Source organism: Sardina pilchardus, chromosome 13, assembly GCF_963854185.1.
Source record: "Sardina pilchardus chromosome 13, fSarPil1.1, whole genome shotgun sequence".
NCBI classification, from domain to species: domain Eukaryota; kingdom Metazoa; phylum Chordata; class Actinopteri; order Clupeiformes; family Clupeidae; genus Sardina; species Sardina pilchardus.
In genome coordinates, this window is record NC_085006.1 from 4,742,501 (window position 1) to 4,754,851 (window position 12,351).

At 40.6% G+C, this 12,351-nt stretch overlaps 1 protein-coding gene and 1 long non-coding RNA gene across 3 annotated transcripts in view; both read left to right on the forward strand.

Moving 5' to 3' along the window:
* The window catches only part of LOC134099633 (uncharacterized), a 2,239-nt gene extending 1,257 nt beyond the window's left edge, over window positions 1–982 (forward strand). The window contains exon 2 of the long non-coding RNA XR_009941142.1: window positions 778–982. This is a non-coding gene — a long non-coding RNA (uncharacterized LOC134099633). The remainder of the gene's footprint in view (window positions 1–777) is intronic.
* Window positions 983–3,421: 2,439 nt separating this feature from the next.
* Window positions 3,422–11,769, forward strand: st14a (ST14 transmembrane serine protease matriptase a). 2 transcript variants are annotated; one of them, XM_062552146.1, is made up of 20 exons: window positions 3,422–3,483; window positions 3,628–3,844; window positions 5,501–5,660; window positions 5,757–5,887; window positions 5,973–6,043; window positions 6,310–6,491; window positions 6,581–6,613; window positions 6,710–6,941; window positions 7,179–7,321; window positions 7,454–7,557; window positions 7,679–7,788; window positions 7,915–8,042; window positions 8,220–8,324; window positions 8,489–8,596; window positions 8,812–8,928; window positions 9,061–9,183; window positions 9,291–9,474; window positions 9,769–10,037; window positions 10,154–10,290; window positions 10,580–11,769. In XM_062552146.1, exons 2-20 carry the CDS (start codon window positions 3,800–3,802, stop codon window positions 10,748–10,750), a joined length of 2,553 nt encoding a protein of 850 aa, XP_062408130.1. In that variant the 5' UTR covers window positions 3,422–3,483; window positions 3,628–3,799; the 3' UTR covers window positions 10,751–11,769. The 2 variants fall into 2 exon arrangements, with proteins under 2 accessions (XP_062408130.1, XP_062408129.1); XM_062552145.1 differs by lacking the exon at window positions 3,422–3,483 and having other exon boundaries at window positions 3,490–3,844.
* Window positions 11,770–12,351: the final 582 nt, after the last annotated feature.

Sequence of the window (12,351 nt, forward strand, 5' to 3'; positions counted from 1 at the left end):
GACTTGTTAATCAGTGGACAAATTGAATGACATGGTGTCATTTACTTTGAAATACTCTCATGCCCTATATACAGTAAATTGTTATTAGCCTATAGGCCTACACGTATTTCAATAATCTGGTCAATTTTGTATCCTAGCAGATTATGTTAAGCTTTTTTTACCAGATTTGTCAAAAAACAAGTGTGCCGTCAGCAAAACGTAATGGAGATGGTTGTAAAGGGGTCAGCCTGTTTATCAATACTATTCCAGACTACAGTATAAGCAAGGTTTACACAATAGGCTACTCAATCACACAGCATTAGAGAATAGAGAGATTACATAGGCCTTTAGGCCTACTCTTTTCAATCAGGTTGCTATGAGTTGCTATCAGGAACTTAAGCACTGAATAAAGTTTTACCCTTAGCCTTCATTGTTCTCTATTTCTGCATTTCCTCCATTACAATGCTCAGTATTTTTAAAAGTGAGTCCCATTATCACGAGTATGCCATGGGTAAACCATATAGATGATGATTGAACCTGACATTGTCAGAACCTCATCCAGTACTCATTAAGATAATATCTTCATTGAAACCATGAAAACAGAAAATACAAATATTTGACATTTAGGCTATGTTGTATTTGGTCAAACAGCAATTTAGTGATAGTCTTTCATTCACATCTCAGCAGTGCACAGCATCTGTCAATAAATTGTGCAAAATTGTGTGACCTGGTGATTATTACAAAAAAAAAAAATCCTTTGGTTCTGTCATCCCTTTCATGATGATTTCCATCCAGCAGGAGCATGATGGGGACCCATCGCTGCAGTTCCTTCCAGCTTCCGATTCCAAAAAGACTGAGAAGAACACAAGGCCTGGGGAGGTGGGAGTTGTGATCAGACTGATCGCCTTTTTCCTGGTCTTCTCTCTGATGACTGGACTGCTTGTTTACAGCCTATATGTTTTTTGACCCTAACATCCCTAAAAGAAATAAAAGGCAAAAGTAACCTTTAGTTGTGTGCTTTGAAGACAACAGTTTTATTCAGCACAGTAACGCATTTCATTTCAGGTTAATGTTAACCAGCATGCTACCTTGCGCTTACCCAATCACTCATTACACTGAAGTCATCATGCCTGGGTGGATTAACTAATGTTTTCTTGCAAGTAGGACGTAACTTGGCCATGCTCACTCCCATTCTCTCTCCTTCTCACAAAAAAAATGAATGCTTACCCAGCAAGTTCTGTGGTTTAATATAGCAAAATGTGATCACACGGTTTGATTTGTTAAAAAATCTAAAATAACTTGGTGCTCTGCAGTATATCAATAAAGGAGAAAAGTCAGGAAATGATGAACCAACTTAGGAGTGTATTGACCCAAGAAAAATATACAATGTCAGCCGTTTATCTACTTCAAGGTCTTGCACCCACACACTCGCAAACACACACAAACGGAATCTATGGCCTCTTCTACATATTTTATTTCTCTCCCTCTCTCTCATCAACTGACTGAGTAGCCTGATTGTACGCCATGTCTATACAGCCGTCCAGCTGCAGATGCCACTGGCCATGTAGCACCTTTGGCTGTTCACGTAGAAATAACTCACCCACTCTCAACCTGAAGGTTATGGATAGAACAGGTTGGGCACCAACAAAGAGGGGGAGACTTGGACAACCAGCTTGTAAGAGGCATTCTGGATTATTATTTTTTTTTACAATTATTGGAATTCTAGACCCACAGGGGGCTCAGTGGAGTATTGGACATTCTTCTTAGCCCCTTCTTATAAATTAAAAAATATGGAATGTTATAGAAAGGTGTTCAAAGCATGCAGCTGGTTTGGGAGGTATTTTATACGTAATATAGTGAGTCTGTTGTGTCAGTTTTTTCCCCTGTTATTTATTTTATTTTGCTTTTGATATTTGGTGTTGTGTCTCAGGCATATTATGTATTTATTGTCTGGCATCTGAATTGAGGTGGCTCCACGCCTGTCGGGCAGGTGTACCAAGCATAGATACAGACGGTTAGAAGGTTGCCGCCCCCTCTGTGGGGGAAAACATGCTAACATCACACATGAAAGTCAATGGGCTAACTTGCTAGCAGAACACAAATGTTTTCCCCCACGGGGGGTGTTTCAGCCATGAAAACCACGGTAACTGGGGGCGGTAACCACGATTATGACGAGATGCCGTCTGTATGTAGGCCTATGACCAAATAAAACACACAAAAAAGATTGTGAAGATTCAACAAGTGTGGAGACTTTATCGACTATTTTGTGTCATGCACCTGTGACCCCCCCCCATATAGCACCTTGCCCCCTATGACCCACTGTTTAAAGTTTAAGCATTGAATTCAAGACAGACAGCTTCAAGCCCCAAGAACGTATACTTCATGACTGGCTGAAACCAATGTTAAAACCTGAACACTGGAAAAGGACATTTTCAATACATAAAAACAGAAATATAAGTGAAAGTCATCATATATATCTATTGTGGCATAATGCAGAATGGATCCCCACTATCAATAGCCTATTGATAACATTCAACATACAGGGTCTACCAGGATGGGTCAATGGAAACGTTACCAATGACCACAAAAGTGAAAGTCGAACAGTCAATCAAATTGCCATGTTATTGAAGCAATTTACTGAACCAGACCTGTGAATGTCAGTGTTTTGAGTACACACAGAGAGAGGACAGAGGACAGTGTAGAGCAATTCACTGGATTTGACAAATGACACCCTTTATTTTTTCTTCTTCTTTGCTTTTGTAGCACTAAAGTACTATAATTTGTTACAATTGCATTATAAAGTCACCTAACACCTAAACCATGGCTGCCTAAAACACCTCATAAAGTGGCAAATTGTGATGACAAAGCTTTGTCCTGTTACAGCTGGGACTTCTCAAGTTAAGGAAAATAAAATAAGATGCCTTAAAGTAATCGAAGTAGCCTATAAAAAAATAAAAAAAAAATCTGTGAAAGTGGAAAGCTGATTTACGCCTAAGACCAAGCAACATGGTGGGTGGTATGATTAATAGCCTAACAATAATTTGTAAACGGCGTTGAATTGAGACGTGACGTCAGGTCTAGTATTAAAAATAGCCTTGAAAAACAACAACACTCACCATAGGTAGCCTAATAACCTAAATATGGAAAATCCCATATCATTCTATAGATACTAGTAAGACCGGTCTATTACGTGGTTAAGATGATTCACAGGATTGGCGTGACACGACACTACAGAAACTGCGCCTTCCCTCGGAAGCTATTTGCAACAAAATGACTATTTCTCAAAGGTAATTTTACATCCGTTACATTTTACATTTGTTACAGTGCTCAGTATGCTACCTCTTTTCAACAGCTTACTTGCATTCCTGCTCACCTGCTATTTATTTTTGTATGTGGATTTCTCTATTTCTTTCGGTCTGCCCACACAAGTCACCTGGGTTGGAAGTCACAGGTGAGTATCGCTCAGAGGACACACCCGCTGTAACTCAATCATCCCGGAAATTTGTGAGTTCGCCATAAACAGTCAAGACATTCGAGGCATTAGACTAGCCTACATTATTTCCCCCCATAACTTCACACTTTTGTAACGTCGGGGTCATTGTTTGAGCCATAATCTCGATTTAACTTTTAACTGATCTGATTTTGTAGTCAGTTAGTTTGTTTGTTAGATCACCTGGGAAGTTGCAGACCACTTTGAAGACGAGACCTGAACGCACCCTGAAAATTGCAAAGAAGACTTGAACCGAAGTGGAATTTATAAAAGAAGCAAGAAAAATAGACTATAGTCCTACAGACAGTTCTCTGAAACCCCTTTGAAGTCATGGATCCAATGCACTCAGGAATGCGCTACACTCCGAAGGTTACGGTAGGTTTCATATCGACATTCGTTTTAGCCGATACTCAGGCAAAGAAACTGGCCTACCTGAAATTGTAGGATAGCTTGTAGGCTACCTGACCTATTCCTGATAGAGAATGACGAATGAGTTCAAAAACAGCCAAATGGATCACAAAATGCTTGCCCCCCCCACAATTCATTCACTCATTCTCTTCTCTCACTTCGATTTTTTGTCACAATGTAACTGGAATTCGCCTATTTAGCCTACATAATTATTTTTAGCCATTTACCAGGGTAAAGATTGGCCTCCTGCAATGTACTGTAAGAGACGTTGTCATTTTAGAAGTGTGGTTTTCCTTTAAAAGGAAACTTTTCCTGAATGTGTTGCCTTATTTTCTATTATTCTACTAATGCACCTGTTGTAGCTACCCTTTGAGCGTGAAACGGACGTGGTGACTATTGTTAATCACTTGACAACATGGCATGATGTCATCTACTTTGAACTCTCATGGCCGAAATTGATGTAGGCTACATTGCATTTCTATAAACTGAAGTCATTAGGCTACATATCAAATTAAGTGACACTGTTTTTACCAGATTTATATAATGTAACTTAAGCAAAAAGTGTGCCATCAGCAAAATGTAATGGAAGTGATTGTGAAGGGGTCAGCCTGTGTACTATCTACACTAGCCTATTCCACTACCAGCACCCAGTAAGGTTTACCCACTATACTACTCCATCACACAGCATCAGATAATCATGTATAGAAAGATGACATGACATGTCTTTACTTTGTTCAACAACAGTTTTCTTTGCTATCAGAACTCTGGAGAAGGACCACTGAATGATGTTTTACCCTTAACCTTTGTTGTTCTCCATTTCTGCATTTCCTCCATTATATAATGCTCAGTACTTTTAATGGTGATTTAAAGAGTCCTATTATCACAATTGACTTGTGGTTAGCTGATGATTGAACCTGACATTGTCATTTGCAGCATATGTGATGAGATTGAGTGAGTGAGCGTGATCAACCAAATCATGTGTGGTTCCGAGTGCTGATGGAGGCCAGGGCAGACTCTTAAACACAACTGTAGCTGGTATCTGTGGTTCACAAATTCCTGCTCTGTTCAGACATGTCAGAATCTCATTCAATACTGCTAATTTAGATAATGTCTTAGTTGAAAACATGACAACAGATAATAAAAACATATGTTACAGAAAGCAGAAGGCTATGTTAAATCCTGGATTTGGTCAAACAGCACTTTTACTGATCTTTCCTTCACATCTCAGTAGAGCAGCATCTGGCAGTAAACTGTGTTGTGATCACTGTTTGGATTCATGTAAATGACATTGTATTAGATGCATGTAATTTATTTATATATAGTAAATAACACATTCTTCCCATGCTCTTCCCGTCTTTATTGTCTATTCAACATTCATTTTAAAAGGTTTAATTAGCGAGATTAAGCACACACTGTAGGCTATAGTAGTAGTTTGCCATTTTAAATGTAAATTATCTTTGTATGCACAATACCCTGTGGGTTCACACACTAATGATACCTTGTTGGAGTCTGTTAGAAACAGCTACAATCTGGAACACGGGAATTATGTAGCTCATTACTTTGCGATACGAATTCTTTGGTTCTGTCATCCCTTTCATACATGTGATTGTTTCGATCCATCAGGAGCATGACTGGGACCCATCGCTGCAGTTCCTACCAGCTTCCGATTCCAAAAAGCTTGAGAAGAAGAAAAGGCCTGGGAAGGTGGGAGCCGTGATCGGACTGCTCGTCTTTTTCCTGGTCATCTCTCTGATGACTGGGCTGCTGGTCTGGCACTTCCACTGTGAGTACCCATCTCCCTCACCCAGTCTTTTAACTTGCATATTTCTCGTGTCTTTGAATGATGAGTAATGTTAGATCCACACTGTCATCTTTGTAGTCCGCAAGGACGTGCGTGTGAAGAAAATGTTCACCGGATCGATGAGGATCACAAATCAGGTGTTTGAAGAAGCCTACGAGAACCCAAACAGCACAGAGTTTCAAACGTTGGCCAGGCAGGTTGCATCACAGGTAAGAAAATACACCAAAATACAGAGATGTCAAAAATGAATATTTGTTTGAGGGTGTATTAATGCATTATTGTTACCTCTTCCAGCTGAAAGAGATCTACTCCAAGACACCTCAACTGTCTAAATACTATGTCGGGTCAACAATCCAGGCATTTAGGTAGGGTGTTCCATCTCTAATGTTCTCTCTTATTTACTATTTTGCAACTTGACTGTAAAGATGGCTTTATCTGAATGATTGCTAAGCAACATCAAGACACCGCTACTCTTTTGTGGTTGTTGTGGTAGCACATTACTATAGAACAAAATGTGGTCAAGGTGTATGTTTGCGTTGGGTTTTACAATGGCATCGAGCGTTATTCAGCCAGTCATAATCAAGGACTGGAACTATCCGTCTTAGAAAGTATATTTTTCATGTTCCCACAGTGAGGGCAGTGTGATTGCTTACTATACATCTGAATTCAACGTGCCTGCCGGCCAGGAGGCCGCAGTGGACAACACCATGGCCTCCATGGATCGAATAGTGGACAAGCAGCAAGACCAGCAACGGCGACGACACTCGGACAGAGACAACAGTAACCTAGTCTTTGAGGATGTCATGACCTCAGGTGAGTTAATAGAGATGTTTCGATTTGTTTGCATGAACTGATGTTGATTGAGTCTTATGCATTTTTGTTTTTGTTTTTTACGTTTTCAGAATTGGACACACGACTGTTTAAATCATCCAGGGGTGAGTTGTGAGTTGTCATGTCTAAAGATAAAATCAGTCCACTTTTTTGATAACAAAACCTTTTTGATAACAAAACAATTTCACCACTTTTCACAGCATACAGGTACACCCAACACACTAGGGCCAATCACATTGGGATCTTGGAGTCACCTGGCTTCCCAAACTACCCATACCCACCCAACACGCTGGTTCAGTGGCAGCTCCGTGCTGACCGGGGATATGTGATCAAGCTGGATTTTGACACGTTCAATTTGGAGGAGAATTGTAAAAAGGACTTTGTGAAAATATACGACTCGCTGGTGGCCATTGAAAGCCGTGTGATGGAAGAGTAAGTGTGAATTTCACATGCAGTTCTGCTACAGAGGTCAGACCTAAGGACAACTACAATATGTATATTGTATGAGTTTTAACATTCTTTTCATGGAGCGTAGTAGCCGCTGTTGATCAACTGTATTGTCTGATATTGTGCCACAATAGAGATCCTTATGGGATCCTTAACTACCTTGTTTTAGGATGCTTAGGGACATATTGAGTTGTGTGGATATTGACTTGCGTTCTGTTGTAGGATCTGTGGGTATTACTCGCCGAGTGATCATCTGACCTTCACATCCTCTGGGAATGTCATGCTTGTCACGTTCGTCACGGATGAGGCCAGGAACTACCCGGGCTTTAGGGCCCATGTGTCCCAGGTTCCCCGAACCACGCGAGGTATAGCGCGCCTGTGGCCTGTTCTTGGCATAAACTTCCATTAACTATTTGTGCAAGTGTACTATGGATACTTGTGAATGCCCTATTGCCCTAGTCAGGGGTCTAATATTAATTCCTGTGTCAATATTTCAGCATCGCAATGTGGTGGCAAACTTTCAGGAGCATCTGGTACATTTGCATCACCAAACTACCCAAACTACTACCCCCCTCTCACCAGCTGTGTGTGGAGTATCCAGGTGAGAGGTCATTCTCCAGGACTAATGTGGGAATGATTGGACTGACTTCTTTTGAATTTGCCACTCATGCAACAGCTAAACAAAAGCTTTTATCCTGACTTGCTGTTTCTTGCTCTTCAAGGTGCCATCTGACAAGTACATTAAGGTGACATTTGAAAAGTTTCTCATTTCTGACGCGGGCCAAAGGGGCAACATGTGCTCAAAGGACTACGTGGAGATAAATGGAAAGAAGTGAGTATTGTCATGCGAAGTATTTAGTCTGGATTTTAGACTTCCTTTAATGTCAATGTGTTCATTGATAAATGTCTATATTAGAGCTCTACGTTAAGTGTGTGCATGTGGCTTCACTTTTGTCAGGCTGTGTGGTGAAGTCCCTAGTGTTGAAACTGCCAAGGCCAATTCCCTGGCCGTGAGCTTCTTCTCTGATGCATCTTATGTGGACCGTGGTTTTACCGCTAAGTTCGAGGCCTTTGAACCAAAGGACCGTAAGTGCTGAAATCCTCCCACACCGGAGCTTTGTACTGGTTGTGGCTTATTGGCTTAATATTATATGCTCACCGTGTTACTTATGACTACTGTCAGCATTACAGGATAAAGATGGATAACAGGAGTTGAGGCTTTGCTAATGCTTTTCCTCTTTCTCTTTTTGTGCACATCAATAGCTTGCCCAAACAAGTTCATGTGTTCCAACGGTAACTGCATCAGCGAAAAACTAAAGTGTGATGGGTGGAATGACTGTGGTGACAACAGCGATGAAAGCACATGCAGTAAGTGTCCATAAGCCCTGTGTCTTTATCTAAAGCATCTTAAAGCATTGTAGTCGAGACTAGCACTGCTGTTGCACACTTGAGAGATCAGAATACATGGCTGGATGGCTCAGGCTTGTTTGAGTGTCTAATTTGTCACTTTTTGAACCTGTGTCAATGTGTAGAATGTGAGAAGTCTCAGATCAGCTGTAAGAATGGACTGTGTAAACCCAAGTTCTGGTTGTGTGACGGCGTCAATGACTGTGGGGACAACACGGACGAACTGAACTGTGGTAAGGGTTCTCAATGAGCTTTCACATGTGACTTGTTTCTACAGTTTAGACCATGATTCAGATTAGAATTGTTTATGCTAATTATTCGTTCATGCTACATGATATTTACAAGTGTTTCTCATGATTTCAGAATGTTCAGTCTCTTCATGTCTTTTATGCTGAAATGTTTGGATAGCTGTTCTGCTTCCTTGTCACATCACTATATTTCTGTGCAGGTCTCTGCGCTAAAGGACAATTTATGTGCTCCAATAACAAGTGTGTGTCCGATAAGAAAAAGTGCGATGGGAAAGATGACTGCGGTGATGGTTCAGATGAAGCTAACTGTGAGAGATGTAAGTCTTCCTCATGATCTCCACAACATTGCAACCTTTGATTAGGTGTGGGGGGGTGGAGGGTGAAATTAGAAATTATTTAGAGGAAGATTCCTGAGATGTTTTTTACTTTTTTTTCCTCCCTTTTTTCAGCAAATTCAGTGAAATGCACGTCTTACACCTACAAGTGTAAGAACAATAACTGTGTGAACAAAATGAACCCAGAATGTGATGGCGTCGATGACTGCAGCGATGGGTCAGATGAGAAGAACTGCGGTAAGACTTCCACACACAAAAATGTGTTAAGATTGATTTATGCTGTAAACTAGGTTGAAACGAGTTTGAATTAGAACATTTTGAAAGTGGCTTGCTCTCTCGGACAGACTGTGGACAGCAGCCCTTCAAGACCTCGCGAATTGTGGGTGGACAGGATGCCTCTTACGGGGAGTTCCCCTGGCAGGTCAGCCTCCACATCAAGGGTTCCTCTCACGTGTGCGGAGCCTCGATCATTAGCGACCGCTGGATTGTCACTGCAGCTCACTGTGTGCAGGACGATGCCAAGACCAGGTAACTTGTCCTCAACAACCAAGAAACTGAAAACATAAACATAAACAAATTATACAAACGTTGTACTACCACTGGCCTTAAAGTTCTCCGGCACTGTGCCACTGTGCTGTGACTTAAGATAGTTATGTAGTTTATATAACAGCTTTGGAATTTCTGATAATTAAGAAAAAAGGAAATTAGTTTGTGTTGTGGGTCCACAAATTCTTTAAAGTGATGTAGGCTAATATACTTCTACATGAATATACTTTGCCATGGACTCTTATCATTTGTGTGTGTGTGTGTGTGTTGGGCTAGGTACTCTCAGCCTGGGACCTGGGAAGTCTACTTGGGCCTTCACGAGCAGAGGGATAAGAGCAAAGCTGTGAAACGGGGCCTGAAGAAGGTCATCTCCCATCCCTCCTATAATGCCTACACCTTTGACTTTGACATTGCACTGATGGAGCTGGACTCGCCCGTCACCTTCACCGACTACATCCGCCCCATCTGCCTCCCTTCTCCTTCATACGTGTTCCCGACTGGCAAGTCCGTGTGGATCACAGGTTGGGGGGCCACTAGGGAAGGAGGTCAGTAGCTGAAGTGGTTTTGTATTTCATAAGGGAATGTACAAATGGCTGTTTGTGTATAAACAAATAGAACATCTTGAATTTCTCATGAAGTATTCTCTGTGTGTGCGTGGCAGGTTATGGTCCAAATGTGCTTCAGAAGGCAGAGGTTCGCATCATTAACAGTACGGTGTGTAACAATTTGATGGGTGGCCAGCTGACGTCTCGAATGCTGTGTGCTGGTGTGCTGGCCGGCGGAGTGGACGCTTGTCAGGTAAAGAACTCACAGCCTCACATGCCAACAGTAGCCTACTCCAGAGCCACTGAGCTGGTTCAAAGTGGTTAACTAATGTTAACAATAATATAATCACATTCTGTATCCTGAGATTTGCTGCAATGTTTTTTTTTGTAGATGTTAAAAAAAAATTCCACCTTTGCAAATGTCTTTTACATCCTCCTGATGTTTCACAGAGCAGACAGTCCCTTTCATTCTGAGACGCTTATCCCATAGTGTGAACTATCAGCCATTCATTTAATTTCCATCTCCTCTCTCTGACCACTAGGGGGATTCTGGGGGCCCGCTGTCCAGCCTGTCACCTGGCCAATCATCAAGTCGCATGTTTCTAGCTGGAGTTGTAAGCTGGGGTGATGGCTGTGCCCGCAGAAACAAGCCCGGTATCTACACAACAGTCACCAAGTTCGAAGGCTGGATCAGAGAGGTGACTGGAGTCTAGTGCAGAAGAAGGGAGAGGTGAGCATGAAGAGCAATGGCCTAAGATGGAAGTATCTAGGTGCCATAACTGGGGGCCGTCCATCTCAAGAGACTCAACATCGGGCCTGTTTTTAAAGTCAATGAAATTTAAATGTTTTGCCATGAGCCCTTTTATCTGAAGGCACATTACCCACACTTCCATTGTGCCTAACACTGCTTCAAACCAGATTTAAGCACAAAGAAACAGTGGTCATTTATCACTTGTTTTGAATAATGTGGCCAAAGTCCATACAAAGCTAATGTGATATGCAGGCACATTTGTAAATATTAATGGAGAGAGACCGAGGTTGTTTTACTATCATTTTTAAGTTGTAAATAAACATTTTGTTTTCAGTTTTTATGTGTTCCATGAAGTATGTCTTAGTGTCTTGGAGAATATTCTGTAAAGTATGTTAATTGGTTTGTTGCTTGTTGGTAAGATTATGGAGGGAAATTGTTACATCTCTATCATTTGAAGGTATCCCTTTTAAAATGGAAAGCACCTTGCTAACCTATTGTGTTGTGTTTTAAAACTTTTACAGCAGGGATTTGTTTTGCTAATGCATTTAACAGTTTTGACTGTGAATTATTTTTTCAGACATCATCTGATTAAAACTTTTATTAGATAGCCTAACACCTTGTAACTTAATTTCATCTAAGATGGTAGATTTTTTAATGTGATCAAAAACCTCATTTCACTTCTTGTACATATTTATTTTTCTTCCAAGCATGTGAATCCATTTTGTCCATCTCTAAAACATCTTGTTCCTATGAATGGTGCTTTCTTAGGTTCATTTATTTTCCTAAACACTTCTAGTTCCCTTGTAACCGAATAAAATTAACTAAGGGTGTGAATGAACTGGACTTTGATTTTTGTGTGAAAACACTTGCCCCACTATATATTCGGATTCACTGTATTCTTCCACTTCAGTGATTTGCCTTTCATTTCTTCAGCAGTGTATAAATTGTCAGATATTGTACAATAAAATTACCTTCATTCTTTCTGATGGTGTAATTTATTCATGTGAATGAATCATGCTTCAATTTATAGAAGTTTTGTTCTGATGCACCATAGGCTAATAGCCCACCACTTTTACAAAATGCAAGAATGACTGTTCTTCACTCACCACATGACAAACCATGTCAACACTGAGCTGACTGGTGGTGGTATCTTTAATAATAAGGATAATAAAATATATATATTGATTTATTATTATTATTTTTGTATTACTATTATTTTTTATGCTGGCCCTTAATTCATTCCAACCTCCCAGACAAGTTTTAAAGCAAAGCTGAAGCTTTGTGGACTGAAAGATAAGTTACAGATTAACTGACGAGATATAGTTTGACCATTCATCATTTACACTAGAGCCAACAAAGCAATATTTCAGAGGAGTGATTAACGTGATCAATCTATAGACTCGAGTAGCCTAAACCTACAGTCTACATCAACATTAGGCACCTCCGATATATGTGCCTAGTAAGTTAGTTACCACTGTGGTAGCCAACGTGCTTGAGGTGAATAAGATAGCTCCTATAGGCCATTATGCAAACTGTTCTTTCATTGTAGGCTACAAATAAATC

What these genes read in the sequence shown, in the direction of transcription:
- st14a (XM_062552146.1), top strand. Translation starts at nt 3,800, where the DNA reads ATGGATCCAATGCACTCAGGAATGCGCTACACTCCGAAGGTTACG. An exon ending in GAAAGCCGTGTGATGGAAGA is followed by an intron (nt 6,942 to 7,178) that starts GTAAGTGTGAAT and finishes GTTCTGTTGTAG; the next exon opens with GATCTGTGGGTATTACTCGC. An exon ending in GTCAGATGAGAAGAACTGCG is followed by an intron (nt 9,184 to 9,290) that starts GTAAGACTTCCA and finishes TCTCTCGGACAG; the next exon opens with ACTGTGGACAGCAGCCCTTC.